The sequence below is a fragment of the Thunnus albacares genome, chromosome 1 (genome assembly GCF_914725855.1).
Source record: "Thunnus albacares chromosome 1, fThuAlb1.1, whole genome shotgun sequence".
NCBI classification, from domain to species: domain Eukaryota; kingdom Metazoa; phylum Chordata; class Actinopteri; order Scombriformes; family Scombridae; genus Thunnus; species Thunnus albacares.
Window position 1 is genome coordinate 19570272 of NC_058106.1, and position 19379 is coordinate 19589650.

General features: G+C 38.3%; 1 protein-coding gene across 1 annotated transcript; it reads right to left on the reverse strand.

The window, feature by feature from the left end:
• Positions 1 to 302: 302 nt before the first annotated feature.
• On the reverse strand, positions 303 to 16744 carry def8 (differentially expressed in FDCP 8 homolog). Its single transcript, XM_044347779.1, has 12 exons — positions 16580 to 16744; positions 12066 to 12188; positions 5457 to 5551; positions 5184 to 5333; positions 3505 to 3646; positions 2968 to 3132; positions 2672 to 2799; positions 1943 to 2056; positions 1681 to 1761; positions 1066 to 1206; positions 743 to 852; positions 303 to 491 (listed from the first exon to the last, which is right to left on the reverse strand). The coding sequence occupies exons 2-12, from the start codon at positions 12172 to 12174 to the stop codon at positions 398 to 400; spliced, it is 1329 nt and encodes a 442-aa protein (XP_044203714.1). The 5' UTR covers positions 12175 to 12188; positions 16580 to 16744; the 3' UTR covers positions 303 to 397.
• Between the last annotated feature and the right edge of the window lie 2635 nt (positions 16745 to 19379).

Below are 19379 nucleotides of genomic sequence, written 5' to 3' on the forward strand. Positions count from 1 at the left end.
CACACACACACACACACACACAGACACACACACAGACACACACACAGACACACACACAGACACACACACACACACACACACACACACATGCACACACACACAAATGCGTATCACACACACACACAAACACATACACAGTGTTCAGTACATCCAATTTCAGTATGAATTAAAAAGTTGGATAAAAATATATATTATTTTCCAGATGGGGTTTCTGAGTACCCTGCTTCATTATGTAGTGCACAGGAAGATAAAGACACTACAGTATCAACATAAGCACAAAACCAAAGACAAAGACAAACGGCTAGTTTGAACACCTCTGTCAGGCTTTCTTGATCGAGAAAAACACAACGTTAGGCAAAGTGCAACATCCAGTAACATCAGGTGGTCCTCTACAGAGTTATGCGTCTTTCACATCTGACTCCTCGTCCTGCTTGCGCTCAGTCATCCGGGCACATCGTGGACAAGTTGTGGAGTTGTCATAGTAACAATCTCTAAAGAGACACATAACAATCACCCAAAAATTTTGTTAAACATACGTTGATTGTAGTTCAGTGTTTGGATAATTGTACTGTATTCTTATCTACACTGAGTGGGACAAACTTAAGTATCAATGGCTTTCTTTGTTTACAGTTTGAAGGTATGTTAACTGGTGCTTTTAGCCTAGATTAGCCCAATTACTGGAAGTCTTTGGGATGCTATTTTTTCTTCACAAAAGTACAATCAAACTCCAAAAGTGACTAACCTGTGGAAGACAGCAGAGCAGTCATGGCAAACTGAGGTGTGACTGTCAAAAGGGAACAGGATGTCTCCCTCCTTACACAGCTCACATACAAATCCTTTGGCCTGACAACGCTGCACATAAAAAAACACAGCACACACACAAAATGCGACAGAAAGTCAGGGTTTCAGGAAGGTTCTGTTTTCTACTCTTTTTTCTACTCTTTTTGCCTAATAGTGAATACTAAGTCAAGTTATAAGTGATATAAATGCAGGCAGTAGGCTACCGGTACAGAGAAGTCAACAGTGTCATCACTATTGTTCTTTGTGCTTTTTGTTTGAGCTCACCTCACAGTCTAGTTTGATATGCTTGGCAAATGTGGTGTGGATTTCTGTAAGGGAACAGCTGAGTCGGCCACTGGAGATGTCAATCAAATCCTGTAGTGAGTACATGTCGTCATTCTCCACAAAGTGCTGGCGATCTTGTAGCTGTGAAATACAAATACAGCAGGAGATTGTTAATGAGAATGTGTCATTGCATCACAAAAAAAAAATATGCAGTCTGCATACATTCTTGTCAGGTGGGCGTTGTTAGAGGTAAGCCTGTGACCAAACTGACTAAACAGGGGGATTGAGATTTTTTTCAAAACATTTGTGTACAAATGATTTTTGTTTTGAAACATTTTTTTTAACAATTTGACATCTAAATGCACAAGTTAACAAGTTTGGAAATACTTTGAGGACAACTTCTAAAATGTGTCTGAGCTGATCAACTTGTACAGAGAATAGTGAAGTTAATATGTATGGACTAATCACATGCTGTACAATGTCTCAACAGGTTTTACATCAGCAACCCTTCTATGCTTTTCCACCACATGGTGGTGCTGTTGTAAAACAATACTTATTGGTTATGTATCATGCCGGTTATGTGTGGTGAACATACTGTATATTTTTAAGTCTTACCTGTAGTAGTAGCCGAGCCTCCATGGCCTCCTTACAAGTAATGAAATAGGGTTTCATCAACAGAATATCTTGGCGTAGTTTCTGTAAATAGGAACCCACACACAAAAAACACTGTAACGGAGATACATACAGTATCATTTCCTGCAGGATATTTTCAGTCTCTGTGAGAAAAGTGAGAACAGGATTTTGTTTTATCTACACTGAGAATATTTTCATTCAAACTAAAATTTCACACAGGGTCCGTGTTGTCTCCCCTACCCACCCTGATCTCGACAAGTTCCTCCACGAAGTTGAATAGCAGCGGGTTGATTTCTTTCAGCTTCAGCACAGGCCGTGGCATCATCAGGGCCAGGTAGCGCAATGAGGAGCGACAAACCTGGAAGGGAGACACACTGTCAGAAGACAGACTGGCCAAATACGCCTGCATTAACACACAAATACTCCTTTCATACAGACACAGTGATGTGGGTTACATCTGCACTTGGGGACAGCCTGACCCTTGTCAATGCACATCATCTGACCTGGCTTCACAGTTCCCCTCCTGGCCTGGACTGAACTTGAAAGTTTGTCATATACTGCCTGGCTTTTGCAAAGAGGTGGTTAAGATCTGGGAATGTAACTGAATGTTATTGATATTTTACCAGATTTGACTCCCTTTGACTTGACAAAGCTCCTGCAGAGCCACAGAAGACATGTTTTCACAGGCTGTGTAGTACCACTCATAACTAGTAAATTGACTTTTACATGTAAAATCGGTCCCTAAAGTTTATTTGATAATTCCGTATATAATTCTGTGTATTTCTGACATTTAGCTGTAAAATATATAAAACTACAGTTGCAGATCTGAGTTCTTTCCAACAGCGACGACCAGAAAATAATGTGACAGCAGTCTCATTAAGTAACATGACAGGAAGTCTTATAGACTGATATCTAAAAGATGAATGGATATTTTCACATGTTGACTATATTTTGTGGTGGCTTTTAAAGGTACCTTGCGCGGTTCAAACTCCCAATTGTGGATGACACGAGCCGGGATGATCGCTGTGTCATTCCAGTGGCATGTGCTGCAGTAATACTGGCCTGTGTAGTCACACTGTCTCGCCTCACTAGGCACACCCCCTACAAGATTAACATGGCACATTGCAATCAAACTATGAAACCAAAGATAACAGGATGTACTTATCATTTAAATCATCTGATTAAATATGTAGTATTTTGATACATAGGTATATAGTTTTTCTATTTCAATCTGCCAAACATAAACCAAAACAGTAAATTCAAACTCACTCAGTGAAATAGGTGTGCGACATTCTGCACAACGGTAGTCTTGCCGGTCTAGTCCGATCTCAGGGCAGATGCTGAGCTCATACTCCGACTGATGACTGACCTTCGACCTCACACAGGGCTTAGTGATCAGGTTCATACACTTACTATGGCAACGGTAATAGCAACCTGAGATGAGAAAAGTAAAATCACTTGGCATGACAAATGTATTTACTGCAACAACATTACAACTACAGTCACCATTATACCCACTGGGTTTGGTATGTATGACTGGTTAACAGATTCAGTGAGCTGGTTGGTGAAGCTCCCAGTGAGTCCACTATTCAGGAAAGAAATCGTAAGAAAATTGAATAGGAAACTGAAAATATGGAATGAAGTCTGAGAAATCTGAAATTGAGGCACATTATACTGTAACACTACATGCTGTGCAAATGTGAGAATGTTCAGAGTAAGTATAACACTGCATGGATGCTGCATTGTAACACATACCAAATATACAGTTACACATAGTATAAGTTACTATACTGGACTGTGTCTCACCTGTGCAGGTATACCAGGTCTGTATAAGGCCCCAGATGATAGTGCTACACTTGTCACAGGTCTGTTTCACACTCTTGCTCTTTTCCTTTGAGAAGCGGTGCTCTAGTAGCATTCTCAGATTAGGCTCATCCTCCTCGGGGTCCTTTAAATGGACAAAGTGGAGGGAAAAAATGACCAACAACACCCATATACAGTGGTAATAACAGTTAGAACATTGATTACTGGCCAAAATGAGTACAATGACAATTTGTGTACACTCATACCACCCTTAAAACAAGACTTAATGTACAGGCAACATTAATGTTTTATATTGATAGTTTCACATTTTAACATGCATGATACCATGAGTATATCGCCTACAAATTGTGATTTGATACAAACTCGATGAAATAAATAGAAATAAGTTGTATTTGAACTTTTCAAATTCCTTCTGTCCTTGCTGTATGATCCCTCCTGAAGCATAACGCACAATTCAATATCCAGATGCAACAGGCCAATAGTCTGTTCAACTTGCATCATATGGCAATTTAACATAAGCTGCATTATGAGAAAACAGAAAGTGCTCTAGGACATTTAGCAGCTTCACATGATATGTTTCAAGAAGGCAGAATATCAATAAAAAAGAGGAGGTGGACATTAAGAAACAAGCTAACTAATGTACATTTAGTGACATCATTCAACAGGTGCCGCCTAATTAATGAAAGTGTTCTCTCTGTGTATCACTGTTATCGTAACTTCTGATGTAACATCTTTTGTTTGCGTAGTTATCAGGCTCAAATGTTGTCAGCAGGCCAACTTGACCGTTTTATCAGTGATATCAGAGGTTTTACAAAGGTGGAAAAATTAGTGGGCTATAAAAGTGTGGGAGGATGCCCTTTAATAAAAATACAGACCATCAGTCTGAGACTGGCAGCAGCTACTGGAGGCAAACCACAATACAGCAAAACTTTGTATCTGATACAGCTGATACAGAAAATCAGTAACATTCTAGTTTTTGAGAAAAAATAAAGAAAACTTTAAATAATAAGTGAGCTCTGAAGTAATACTTTCTATAAGAAAATCCTCATACACAGAAACTGTGCTATTTTAAACATGAGGACTTTTTTGCAGGTAGTTGCTGATCTACACAAACTTGTTTAACACCTTATCAGTTTCCAAGAATGCCTGTAATGCCTGCTCTCATTTATCTCATATAAGGGGCCATAAGTGATGCAATGAAAGATGAAGAAAGCCTTTATTTGAAATATAACACACTAATCATGTTGTTAGCACACAGTAATCACCTCAAAACATTAATGGCCCAGCAGGATTTCTTCCGGTCTTTCCAAATACCTTTCTGACACCGCTCTCCTACCCCTACATCGCCTTCTTAGCAATAAAATTGGGACCCATTGTTTTAGGATATTTTTATACCCTTAACTCATAATAGTAATGCTTTCAATTGCATTAAAATGCAGCAGTAATTTCAGTAAATGCCTCTCCAAAAATGGAAAGGCAAGACTTCAATAAAACACTCCTGTATACATTCTGTGTGCAGCTGTGCATTCCACAAATATGGAAAATACCCAAGTAAAATTAGTTCATTATACAATTTTGAAGTCCTACTATATTACTCTACAAGATTTCCCTCTTGGGGAACATCATGTTCTCCACTTCTCTGTTCTCTACGTAGTACCAACCTTAAGCTCTTGTAGTTTGAGGCGAAGGTGGATAAGTTTCACCACCGTGTCCTTCTGTCTCTCTGAATGTTCTGGCAGTTCCAAGATCAGCTTCTTACACTCCTCTATGGCCAGTTTCAGCTGTTCAATGTCAGATGCCACAAACGAACCCTGTGACAGGTGAAAAAGCAAAAGCATGTCCAGATATACAGTAAATAGAATATGAAGTTCTGTATGTAAGCACTCTCAGGTTTACAATGTGAAATTGTTTTAATCACTATTTGCTTTGCTTACCATCGGTCTTGAGAAGTGGTCCTCAGCTAGACCAAGGTCCATAGTCCGATCTGAACTGTGGATTCTGGTCCCAGAAAACAGCTCAGGTCTTGTTTCTAAAAAGAGAGCAATGTGCCATGAGGCGCTGTTTTTCGTGTAAGCATACACACTGTGGTTTAATAAGTGCATTCAGTCATGCATGATAATTTCTCACACATGACTGTGACCACTCAAGACAATCCCTACACTCTGACTCACAACTTAAGAAGTTTAAGAGAGGGACAACAGCACAAAATGAGCAACTGAAGGATTCTCAGGTCATAGTCTTATCAGTTCTGGTAATGTGTAACCAAACCAGTTAACAAGAACGACTCCTATTTTGTCATTAAAACTGCTGCTAACCAAGATGTATTAACTTTGACATAAAGACTGCTTTGTAACTTTCACATGTTTACAATCAATCTGTTACATACTCACTCATATGATATGGTTCTAAATCAATTGGCTACTGTGCTAACATTCCTCTTTTATATATGGACAACTATGGCTGCTACTATACATGTATACTTTATATGTAAAGTATGGCTTCTTTTGTTATCTATATGTCTTACTCTAGAAAAGTCCTGACAAATGTAAAATTGTTATTGTTAGTCAAGTCTTAAACAACTGACCTGGTTTTGATCACATTACCCTAAGTGAGATAACAACATATCTGTAATATTCTAGGAGATGCATAGAGTGGTCACTGAATTCCTTACTGGGATCATCAGAAAGCACAAGTGAGCTTGTGAGCTTGATGAATTAAACCATATTAGCGGCCCTCATGTGATTTTTTTTTTTTTACTTGGGAGCAGTGTAACAAGCTACAAACACAGCATCTGACATAAACTTAAAAAGTTGTTATTGCGAGCATGGTCGCAAACAGTTGCCTGCTTGTGCTTGCTCTTTGATTTCCACCAATTCCTGCTCCTCAGCTTGCCAGATGTTCACCAGCTAGTGACTAACTTTGTCTGTCTGCAATTTGTGCCAGTCAAGTAGCAGAAAGGGTTTATGCCAAGCTAAAACAAGACATCTGCTACAGCTGGAAACAGGGTTGAAGAGAGCAGAATATGCAAGCAGGAAAACCAAAACATGGTGTAAAAGAGGCTAAAAAGCTCTGTAGAGCGGAGGGGAACTGTTGGGTTGGGTGATAGTTCTCTGTAGGTTCATCACTACAAGTGATATCTTTCACATTACACACAGTGATTTGGTCCATAGCTAATATAAAAATTTTGATTACAGAAACTTTAATATAATGTTGGACTACAGCATGGGTCTCAATCTCGTGGCCCGTGGGCCAATTGCGGCTTATATGAATGGCACGTTGTGTTGTGTGTGGAAGGTCCCTTTATTACACAAGCTGGAGCTGAATGAACCTGCCAATCACAGGGGTATATGGCTGTTTCACAACAACTATGCTATTTATACAGGAAGAATGTGCGCTGAGAATGTGCGCACCTCATGCTAGATTGTGTTGTTATTTTTGCTACACAGCTTTCAGTAAAATTCAAAGGTGAATTATTAAACCTTATTAAAGCATCATTCTGTTTATTCCAGCATCATCTCTCTGTTAACGATCACTTCATTTTGTTTTGAAGCACTTTGTAAAGTCCGTTTCAACACGAGCTCTATCAATAAATCATTTATCATTCTTCTGATGTTTAATAATGATCACTGACACTTTACAGTGGTGACCGTTTGCAGAAAAATGTGATGAATTAGGGGTAAAGTCGTTTCAAATATCCACAGCAGCCGTGCGTAATGATCATCTGTTGGAGAGCCTGTGCGTAATTCTCACTGAGGTCTGATGAGCGGAACGGACACAACTGTTGACGTGCCAACAGAGGTTTAAAGACCTTTACATCCATTTTTGGCTCACTGTGACAGCAAATGAGACTCGTGCATGTGATTCCACAGTGTATGACATAAAAAAGACAGAACCAGGTGTATCTGCGTCTTTATAAGTCTGGCAGATAATAATGTATGTGCATATTTCTGTCACATAATGCTACGTTGTGAAGTGAATTAAAAGTTAATACGTTTTCATGAACACACGTATGTTTATCCGACAGAGATCATAAATACAGAGTGTAACAAAACACCGTACAGCTGATGCTGCTGTGCCACACGTCATATTTGATATGACAACGCCGCTAGCTTCGCAGCGCCCGCTGCATCCATGGAGTTAGTATAGAAAATAAAAGCCAATAAATAAGGCCTCCATGGCTGCATCCCATGGTTTGCTGCCATGGAGGTGCAAACCATGGGATAATGGCGTCCCACTGTCCCGGCTTCATGTTCTCCACGTTTGCTCTGCAATGATGTGACATTCACGGACAAATTATTCGAAAAAATCTTTTGGGTGAATGGAATGTACTGAATCATTTGCGGAAAGAGATTTATTCCTCAAAACATTTTACTCCATAGTAAATGCCTTGCACAATAAAGCCATTTGTTTCACTTGTTTCTATGACGACGTTTACAACAACAAAAGCACGGCAGGTAATGAACAACCCGGTAGTAGTCGCCTTTTTTGCGCCTGCTATCCCAGCCTGTGCCTGCTAAGCTTTTTTTGTGGAATACCTGATGTGGCCCGGCCTCACCAGACTCTGCCTCCAGCGGCCCCCAGGTCATTTGAGTTTGAGACCCCTGGACTACAAGCTTGATTCAGACATGAAATGTGTTTTGTACAAGGAGAACAACCTCATGCAATCAAATAAAATAAAGACTCAACCCTCTGATCTTAACTCCATTTGTAGTGTCAAAACTGGGATTTACTTACCTGGGTGTTAAAATCACCCCCACTATTAACAAAATTATCCAAGCAAACTATACAACCTCTTCATAGAGGCAGTTACACAGTTTATAAATAGATGGACAAAATTAACCCATATCCTAGGTTGGACACATTAATGTTTTAAAAACAACAATTTTGCCTAAATGCTTTTACCTCTTCCAACCAATTCCACTTTCCCCACCATCTTCCCTTTTTCAATTGTTAAACAAAACCTTTTCAAACTTACTTTGGAACAATAAACGTCCAAGACTTAGGCTTTCCTTTTTATATTTGCCATATGACAGAGGTGCACAACAATTACCAAATCTTATGTTAATTCTGGGCTGCTCAAATTAGAGCAGGTATATTTTACTTTGTTAAGGACCATCCCCCAGTATGTGTCATAACTGAATCCCAGATAGTCCCTATAAACTTGTGTATGCACCCGGCAGATAAGAAAAAGTTAATTAAACAGACAAATCCCCTTCCTGAAAAACACAATAATGGTTTTGGCACAGTGCTCTCACATGTTTGGGTGAGACATAACAGTTATCTCAATTTTCGCCAGTTTTTGGTAATGATAACTTTCAGCCAGGCAGAGCAGACTCAGGCTTTAAACTCTGGTCTACCAAAGGTAAAGCTCAGGTGTCTGACCTTTATAATGGAAATAAATTTATGTCATATGAACAACTTAAAAACACATACATAATTCCTACAAAGCACTTCTTCACATATCTTCAGCTCTGAACTTTTATTATGTCCAGGCAGGGCAAAGGTTTGGAGCTTCTTCCTCTATCTACCTTACAGACATCACTTTAAAGCATCTAGAAGCCAGGGGGAATGTGACTTTACAATCTGTTTGTAAACAAGTGCAAAGAATCTTCAAACAATATCCTGCAGGCATGGAAATAGATTTGAAAGAGGAGGAGTGGTCAGAGGCTTGCTCCTTAGTTCAAACCCCCACAGTAAACACACATAAATTACTACAATATAAATGTCTAAGCAGGCACGACATCACTCAGGCTAGGTTGCATCACTTAAATCCTAATGTTCCCGACACATTAAATGAAACCACCAGAAGGGGTCTCTGTTTCATTGTATATGGGAGTGCCCGCAGATAATCTGCTTTTGGAAAAAGGCGTTGGATCTGGTAGTTCAGATTATTGGTAAAGAAGTGCCTCTTAATCCTAAATTATGTATTCTGAATATTTACTCAGATGATTTTGTAACTTCAATGTAAGGTCCCTGCTCAATGCTTGCTGTTTGGAAGCTAAATGGTGCATCACCTGCTCATGGAAGAAACAAACAACCTTTGGAATTTCCCAGTGGCTGAAAGGAATGACTTTTCACTTTGCTCTTGAAAAGATAAACTATTTCACCAAAAACAAACTTGCTAAGTTCTGGAAAATTGAATGTTTTTTTTTACAATTTCCTGGAATATAATGACAAAGAAAATGATGGTTGGCATGATGAACTGATCTGACTGCTAATAGGAGCTGTGCTTTTTTTTCTTCTTTTACTTTTATGTGTGTGTTAATCGCAATGCTCTGCATTGTAATTGTTCCGATTATGTTTGTTTGTCGGTGTTATTCATCTCATTGTCCTTTTTTGTAAAAGACAATAAAGAGATGTTTCAAAATAAAAAACAAAAAAACACTGCAATAAATATTACCTTAGTCTGAAGTACAGCTTGTAAAGAATGCATGATTCAACTGTACGGTCAGGCTTCAGGTTCAGGCTGTATATGGCTGTATACTGTACTTCAAGGCTTATAATATTGTGAGCAGTTTGTGTTTTGCAGTCCTCCCCTAACATTATGTTGTACGGAGGTCCATGTTGATGTGTCCACTCCTTGTGTATATGCGAGAGTTTAAAATTAAAATTAAACCTATAGGCTGGCAACACTTTCCAAAACACAAAGTCTGATCAACCTCCATTCTTTACTTAACTAATTTCAATAAGTTTTAAGTTTCACTTTTTGCCAAGTACATTTTTTGAGGTTTTGATAGTCTGTGAAAATATTAAAATGGAAAAAAGAAAGGACAATGAAATGATGATTACTGGCATTTTAATTCTGAAAATTTAAAATAAAAACAAAGATCTGATAGAATCCATAAATTTAGCAAAATTGAACACAGGAATCTTAAAATGAGGGAGAAAATGAAACAAAATTTGAAAAGAGAAACAGGTCTTAAATAGTCCGTGAAGATACCAAAACTGCAACGCGCAAAGCAACCAGGCTCATCACATTTTTTTTCTTACAGGAAAAATAAAAACAAATGCTCTTGTTACCTGCATACACCTCAGAATAAAGCATGTTGAGTGAATTCAGCTTCTCAGCGCCAGACAGGGAGAGGACAATGAATCAGAAAACACACAGGACACCAGAGGAATCAGCTCAGCTAACAGTGTGTCCGGGTTGCCGTCAAAATAATAGTGATAAAAGAAAAACCCAACTTATTTTCCCAAATCCTCAAATACAGGAAGTGTTACCAATGCAATGCTTACACTTATGTTTTTCATTTCCTCTGGTTCAGCAACAGTATTTCCTACTTCCTTTTCCATAAGATTAGAGTTACTCACAACACTCCAGTGTGCGTGTATGTGTCCTAGACTAACGGATAACTGCTTAATCTGCACAACCATTTAAAGAGGAATTAATCTGTCAAAATCAGTTTAATGAGGAGTCATTGCCCTATCCTGACTATACTGATCTCAGGTTGTGGTAGTTTCACTGTACTCAGCACTGTAAGGGGGAAAAGTTTACATCTACACATATTGTACTGTGCCATTTAGAAAAGTAGAAACCATGTTCTCAGTAATCACCTCCCACTACAGCACCCATCTGTTTAGTGAGGAAAATATGAAGAAAATCTGTATATTACACAGCTTACTACACCCCTTTCCACCACTAAGATCAATAAAATATTTTCATCCTGCTGTTCTTGCAGCAAACAACTCAAGGAAAGCTGAGTATTTGATCCTCCTCATGACAGACCACGGGCAGGGAACATCTATTGACCATCTATTGACACACTCCATATACTTTCCAGCCAAAATCTAAATTTGCATCATCAAGATAGTGGCTAAGAGGCGTTAATTTCTCACCTACACAGTTTTATTGGCCGTACCTGAAGTGAAACAGAGTTGTGTTGTGCTGGTGTCCCACTTCATGTATTTTGGAAGTTCCTTTTACTGAAATGTATCATATGACACGTGAGGATCCAGTTCCAATCTTGACTAATGGTGCTCAAAACCTTTTTCTTTTTCATGTGCTTTTTGAGACCATCAGATTAAATAAATAAAACCATAAGGTTCAGGAAAGCATAGTTTGACTTGCAGTCACAATAACAAAGCTTATTATTATTTATTATTATATTAGTCATGAAAAACTATTTAATGAACAAGTTAAGGCGCCGGTGTGAGCAACAAGTTAAGCCCCCCCCCCCAGTTGGGGAAGGGGCGGTCCATCAATTTCTGTAACTTCCAACACTGAAAATCCGACATTCACACCCACTTCATGCAGCAATCGTCCAGGCATGTGGAGGTGAGAAAGTAAACTAGATTTGAGCTTCAGTCTCTAGCTCTTTTTCATTTGTTATACAACTATTTCTCACACTTTTTGTGTGTACAACCGAGTACAAAACTATGAATGCCTTCCAGGAGAGACTATCTGAAAACACCTTGAATTAACTGGTTGTTTTCTAGCATAACACAGCCCTTACCTGACAGTTTATAATGGAATATGATTTTTGGCTTTGGTCTAGACCGAATAATGTCATGATTTGGCTGTAGAGAACTGTGGTAAACATTACCGTGCTGTGGGGGCGTCTTGCCTCCTTGGGGACCATCTTCTTCCTCTCCACGATCAAATGGATTGAGGCGGGTTTGGCGGAAAAGTGCAAGTCTCTCATCATACTCCATTTCATCGGCTACATCTACGGAAGACAAAATACATTACAGTCGCACTTATACCAAATTTCTCTTCTGTTGTGTTTATGGATTGAGGCAAGAAGGAGAACCTCTGCTGTCTTTTAAGGGAAGACAGTCAAATAATGTGTCTGCTTGGATTTTCTTATTATGCAGTGTGTTTTCAGTTAGATCCCAAAGACAATTGTGCTGCTCTTTAGTGATTCAATGACAATAAAACCCCTCATGAAGGCCACAAATAAAAGTACACAATACATCTTGTTTGTAAAGCTGCGACTTATTTTGAGGTTGGTCCTAAGAATCTGATATGTTAAAATGTCATTGTGTAGCTGGGGCTGCTTCTAAACCTACAAGAAATACCATAATCAGATCAGGCCTGATCAAAATCAGTATGTCTTAAAGAGGAATTCAGCAATCAGTATGACACTTAAAGTTGGGAGGCTTACAACAGGCAGATTTTTAAAAAATATCATCAAAGCTGATGCAGCAGAAACTGAGAGAGATTCTGATTGTAGTCAAGAGATGAAAAGATTAATCGATCGATAGAAAAATAATCAGAAACTATTGTGATAATTGATTCATTGTTTCAGTCATTTTTTAAGGACAAATCCAAAAAAAAAAAAAAAAAAAATCACTGGTTCCAGATAGTAAATTCATGATCTTTGGGTTTTAGACTGACAAAACAAACAATTTGTAGATGCCATCTTGGGTTTCAAAGTGAAATTTGTGATTGCCATTTTTCAAATGTCAAATATTTTACACTAAATGATATAAATTTATCAATTAATCATGAAAATAATTAGCAGATTAATCAATAATGAGAAGTTTCTTAGTCGCAGCCCTACTTTAGTATCTATTCAAGCCGCAACTAAACATTATTTTCATTATCGATTAATCGGCTGATTATTTTCTCAATTAATCTACTAGTCGTTTGGTCTATAAAATATTTTAAAAATAGTGGAAAATGTCCATCATAATTTCCTTAAGTCAAAGGTGATGTCTTCAAATTTCCTGTTTTTTTCGACCAACAGTTCAAAATCCAAAAATATTCAGTATCAACTAAGAAAACCAACAATTCCTCACAAATGACTGGCTGGCACTGTATGACATTTTTGTTTTAAAATGACTGAAACGATTAATCGATTATCAAAGTAGTTGCTGATTATTTTTTGTCAATCGACTAATCGTTGCAGCTCTAGTATCTATATGTGTCAGGAAACACTGGATCCCACATTCCCCTGAGTGCAATTCAATAGCATCTTTTCTTAGACCCTCCCTGCCTGGTAAACACCCACATCTTTCAAACTACAAACCTTCAGGTTATAACACGAACTTTCTGTTAAAACTTTGTAGCCTCCAACCCCAAGTGGAGCTAACCGATACTCATATGGGTTGTTTTCTCAGACTTTACAAAGCTCAGCCAGAACCACAGAAGACATTGCCGTTTTTCTCAGTTGCTTTGGTACATTTCTCAGATCAGAATTGAAATTTCAAAACTGCTTGTTCAACCTCCACATCATCTAATCACTTGTGCACATCATAAAAAGCAATTTCTCATTCTTTTGAACAAATTGTAAATGCTTTAGCACATTCATTAAAATGATTATGTACAACCGTTTACTGTTTCCTACATTATCAACTGCTAATGTTGATAAAAATGTATTATACTGGTTCTCTGTTGAATAGTCTTATCCCCCAAATATCTAGACATTAGTTCATTGCAAGTCATAACATGCAAAATGGTTGAACCAGTTGTCATAATCTGTCAAGGATAATTTCTATACATTTCTAAGACTTTTTTTGTAAATGTGTCCTGAATCGATGAATTGCTCTCAGGTGAATCTTGACTTTCACTAATGAAGGGGAATATGTGAAGTGTTAGATCAATCAATGATCAAACAGTTCTCTAAAATAGCTCAGAGGTGCATCTTAGGAACCTTCAATTGGCAAGCACATATAGACAGAGCACAACACAGTGTTACAATTTCTGTCAGTGGAAGAGCAACAAGGAAACGAACATGGTCAACAGCTGGGAAGAAGAAGAGGAGTAAGGCTGCGTGGAGAAGAGTAAGGAGGCAAAACAGAGGAAGAGGCAGAAGAGGCCGAGGACATAGGCACATTCCAGATGAAATAAGGACCACAATTGTGGACCCTGTTCTCAATCATGGCCTTACAATGACAGAGGCCGGTCGAAGGGTGCAGCCGAATGTTACAGTACATATACTGTAACACTTACATACACATACACAGTGTCATATTTTTTGAAATCTTACTCAATTTTGTGTTTTGCATTACTGTATTTATCCCACATAGGACTGCACGACTACTTCACATAGGTGGCAGAGGGCAACTTTTCAAACTTTAACAGGTGGAGGCTATTTGCACCATGGTCATAGCAAATAATACCATTAGAGTATGGGAGATACAGAGTGCCGTTATAGAAGACAACAGTGTCTTTGAAAGCATCCAATCTGTTAGCATCTCAACTATGGACAGGGTGCTGAAAAGACATCAGATGAGCATGACACAGCTCTATCATGTACCATTTGAAAGGATTGGTGACAGAGTGAAGGAGCTACTGTACCAGTATGTACGGGTAAAACATCTATGTGCATACAGTAACTGTACTTTACAGTTAACAGTACAACATTGCATAGTGATATACAGTACAGTAAGTGTGACCTGTACACATGTACTATGGCTGTAGAAAAGAACATGCAGTATGTATACATTTGATGTAACTGTATCTTGTCCAAAATGAAAATAAATGTATAAAAACTCATTTTACAAAAATAATTTTGTATCTTCTGGGATATAGTGTGTAATGGAACTGGAATCAAGTGAACCACCTCACAACTTCATATACCTGGATGAGGCTGACTTCAACTTGGACAAAGGCAGAAAGCATGGTCGAAATATCATTGGCCACAGAGCTACTGTCGATGTGCCTGGCCAGCGGGGAGGGAACATCACTTTATGTGCTGCTATTTCAGAGCACGGTGTGCTATACTATCCCATTATAGGGCCATACAACACACAGCATCTCCCCACCTTTCTAGACATCATCTACAGGGATCTCCTCCCTGATGATGAGAGGTGTCTGTTTCGAGATGATTTACCAAAGTATGTGGTAATTTGGGATAATGTGAGTTTCCATCACTCCAACACCATCAGGCAATGGTTTGCGACCCACTACAGGAAGCTGATGGAATTCCTCCCACCCTATTCCCCATTCCTTAACCACGTTCTACTCAACATGGAAGTGGAAGGTTTACGATCACCAGCCACATACTCAGATGACCCTGCTGGTTGCCATGGTTGCAGCACGTGAGGACATCACAGCAGACGCATGAAAGGGCTGGATAAGACATTCAAAAAGATTCTTTCCGTGCTGCATTGCAATGGATGCACTGACACGTTCGTTGACGTAAATATTTACTTTTGAGAGATAAACTAAGGATTTTGAGCAAGTTAAGGGCTTTTACAGGAAATCCATTGTGTGGTGCTGTTTGTACATATTGTTTCAAGAAATGCACTTACTGTTTTGCAAATGTTAAGGATGATTCGAGAAATGTACCAAAGCGACTGAGAAAAACTGTAAACAACTAATTTCATAGGCTTGGAATATAAAAAGAGGACAATGAAAAATCGGTGGTGTGTTAATTCTTCCTGGCATCTCTTTTTTGGTACAGAGGTTCAAATTAAATGCAGTGTTGTCAAGAGGTTTTGATAGAGTAGTCCACAGTTCTTATAAAAATTAAAATAGCATGTCAAAAACGTAGACTGCAGGTAGTTTCCATAAAGCATTATCAATGAAAAGTGGTCTGCAATCTCATCAGAAATAGCTAAATGATAAAAGGGAACCTCAAGACAAGTGTATACTTCAACTTGAACTTTTTAGCTTTACTATATGAAAATGGCAAATCAAAATGGTTTTGAAATGAAAACCACGTCACTTCTGCTCTATTCAGATGGACAATTACATCACTGTCACTGAGCAGGCTGCAAAGCTGGTAACAGGAAGTCTTTTCTAATTGTTTATCAGAATTTTGAGGGGCGACATTTATCATCAAGCTCAACATATGGGGATCATACAAGGAAACATGGCAACGCCTGAGGAGCGTTATAACGCAGGCTGAAATCCCCTCAGCAATTACAACCAATCAGAGTTGTTGTTGACAGTCCTCCCCTGTAAAGCGGTAACCTTGATTATGTTTCGAGTATTGCTGCTGAACACGTAGGATACGTAATAAAATAAATTACAGCTATATTACAACTACAACACTGCAAATCAACATCAAAACACAGATGTCAAGCTAAAGCTAGCTTAGCTAACTACTGCTAAACAAACCACTCATGTTTTGATGCTAATATCTTAGCTGATTTAACGGAAGCTTACCCCGTTGTTGACTTTACTTATCATCAATGAATCGACAGTTATAAACTGTGTTTAACTGTCGACGCTTTTGGTCAAATGTGAGCGGTTGTGCCCGTGTTGTTTTTTCGTCTCTGTCATCGGCAACATCACAAGGCTAGAAGTGTCAAGTCATCCGTTGATAAAAGCTACGTTTCCGGAACGTATTTTCAAAATAAATCCCTCCATCGCAACCATGCAGAAGTAATTATGTGATTAAAATGGGGAACCAAAGTGGAAATGAGGAATACTTTTGAGAAATTACCTTTACTAGAGAAAAAAATGAAATAAAAACATAATGCTTCTGCATCTTGTCTAAATGTATCATCTTGAGCAACACTGGCCAATACGAAAGCAATGGTTGATATTTTTACTTTGAAAGTAAACTTGTCTGATATCCGATCTCTCATTCCCCTCAAGTGGAAGAGTAGGTACCTCTCAAAATACTGTTACTCATCATGAATATGGTCCCATTTAACGGGGGTCAGTCATGGTCTCTTCAGTATAGGCTACATGCCATGGTGGGACATTTTCTCTTAATGCAAGGCAGCTAGTTCTGCACAACATAACATAATAATCAATAATTTCATTAAAAATTATCTCATACCGTCAGGGTATTCAGAAGTTGTTATCACATTTTCATGCACAGTATATCAAGAAATTCAGTTAAAGAACAGGGGATCTTCTGAACCTTGTGTATATAGTTGGTTACGTGGTATTTCATACATAAACATTTCATAAACATTTCAGTGAGTATAGCAAAATAACAAGCTGTGACCTTTCTTGGGGCTCCATGTTATGTTTTGTGTCCTATAATATCCTCATCAGCAGCTGACACTAACAACATACAATGATTGGTGGTTTTTCACAGAAATGAGTTCTGACCACTAATGTGGTCAAAGCTTTTTTTAAAAGATAAATACAAACAGACATTATAATTTACAACAGTTTGGTAGATTCTGGAAGTGGTGATCATGTGGGATGCACATTGGAATTTATATTTAGAGCATATTTAGAGCATTACATCTAGTACGAAGACAACTCTTAAACCAGTCATCTGTACAGACCAATGAGAAGGAATTCCTCTGCTAAAGAGGAACCTTTGAGACAAAATGTTGCAGAGCAATGAACAGGCAATAAATATATACTGTAATTTTGATTTTCTTCAAAATACAAAGAGAAAGGAACAAACCAATCAACTTGTTACAAGAGTGACAGTAAGTGAATGGATTTTTTTTTCCATTGCAAGATGGAAGAACCCTCATCGGTATCAGACTCTGTGGTAGGTGCATTTTCAAATAGCAAAAAAGTACTGCATTATGCAGAGATACATAGTGAAGCATAAAACAGATAGATTTCTAATTTCCTCATGCTTCATGAACCAAAAAATGTCTTTCCTCAGGAGAGAGATGCTGTGCAAAGGATGCTGTGTTCTCCTTAATAAAGAGATCTTCTGTTTAAAGCTGTTTTCTGTCACGAAATGCTGTTTTGGCTGAAGCATGTGACCAACCTCAGACACAATATTTTGTATCACTTTTTAACAGGGTTTACCCTGTCAGTCACAGAAACTAAGACTGAGAAACTATACTTCCACCCAGTCCAGCCCATTTCAACTTAATCCACTGAAATTCCTCATTTAAAATAGGGAAAATAAAAACCTGGTGGTAAAGCATGTGTGTCCCAGTCTTTAGTAGGCCCTAAGCAAAATATGGCTGAATGTGTTGAACATCTAACAGAAATATATTTTACTCACATGTTAACAAAAACAAAAGGGCTTCGCCACCACCCTTTCTATCCAAGTTGGTTTTAACATGGAGCCACGTCTCTTTTCCTTGAGAGAAAAATACATCTCAGAAAAGAGGACTGTAAACATGAAAGAGGATAAAGATGGAATACAGATACTGTGATGATTTGTTTTGAGTACAAATTGTTGTCTTGAGATAAGAATTAAGAAATTAAGGGGTGATCGTGACATGACGGATTGATAAGCCTCTATATAATTAGGATATTAAACAATCAAAATAGCAGTCACAAAATAGTAACGGACATCATAAAAACAGCAACATCACGGGCTCAGGATAACTAGTCAAATAAAGATAAGCACTCAGTTTCAATATTTTTGTAGGCCACATCTATGTCTGGGGATTTTTTATATATTTTGTATCAAAATGAGTTTTTGTTTTATATTTTATTTGTGTCCATGCCTGAGGGTCCATCCCTGATGGTCGGAGCCTTGGTTTCTGGTCATATGGATAACCCTGATCATTATAGCTTGTGTGTTTGTTGTTTGGGTGGCAGCTGTGGAGATTTTTCTTTGCTGTGAACAGAGCTGCTTTGTGTGGCTAAATGAAGGAAGAAGTCATAACTCTAACCCTAACTGTAAACATGCTGCTCCCTACAAATTATAAAGTCACACTTTGGTCATTCTTTTGGGCTAATCAGCGATAATTACAGTCAAGTGGCCTGGCTATGTCCTGACTATGTCTGCTTGGTATTTTATGTTATATTTATTGTCACATTGATGATGATGGAAACCCTTCAAGAGTGTTTATAAAGGACTTCCATCTGTTTATAGTGCACGTCACTTACAATGCTAAACTTATTGTTGAGGTTGTTGAGCAAAGATGGCTGGATATCTACAATAAGGCCCATAACCAATATGGTTTGTTATGAAAGCATCACAAGTTTGTCAGAGGATGTTTGCCCACAGAGTAATGCAATCAAGGTCATGTCAGGTAGTTGTCTCTCTTCTGATTATCTCCCAGGACATCATGTGATCAATCAG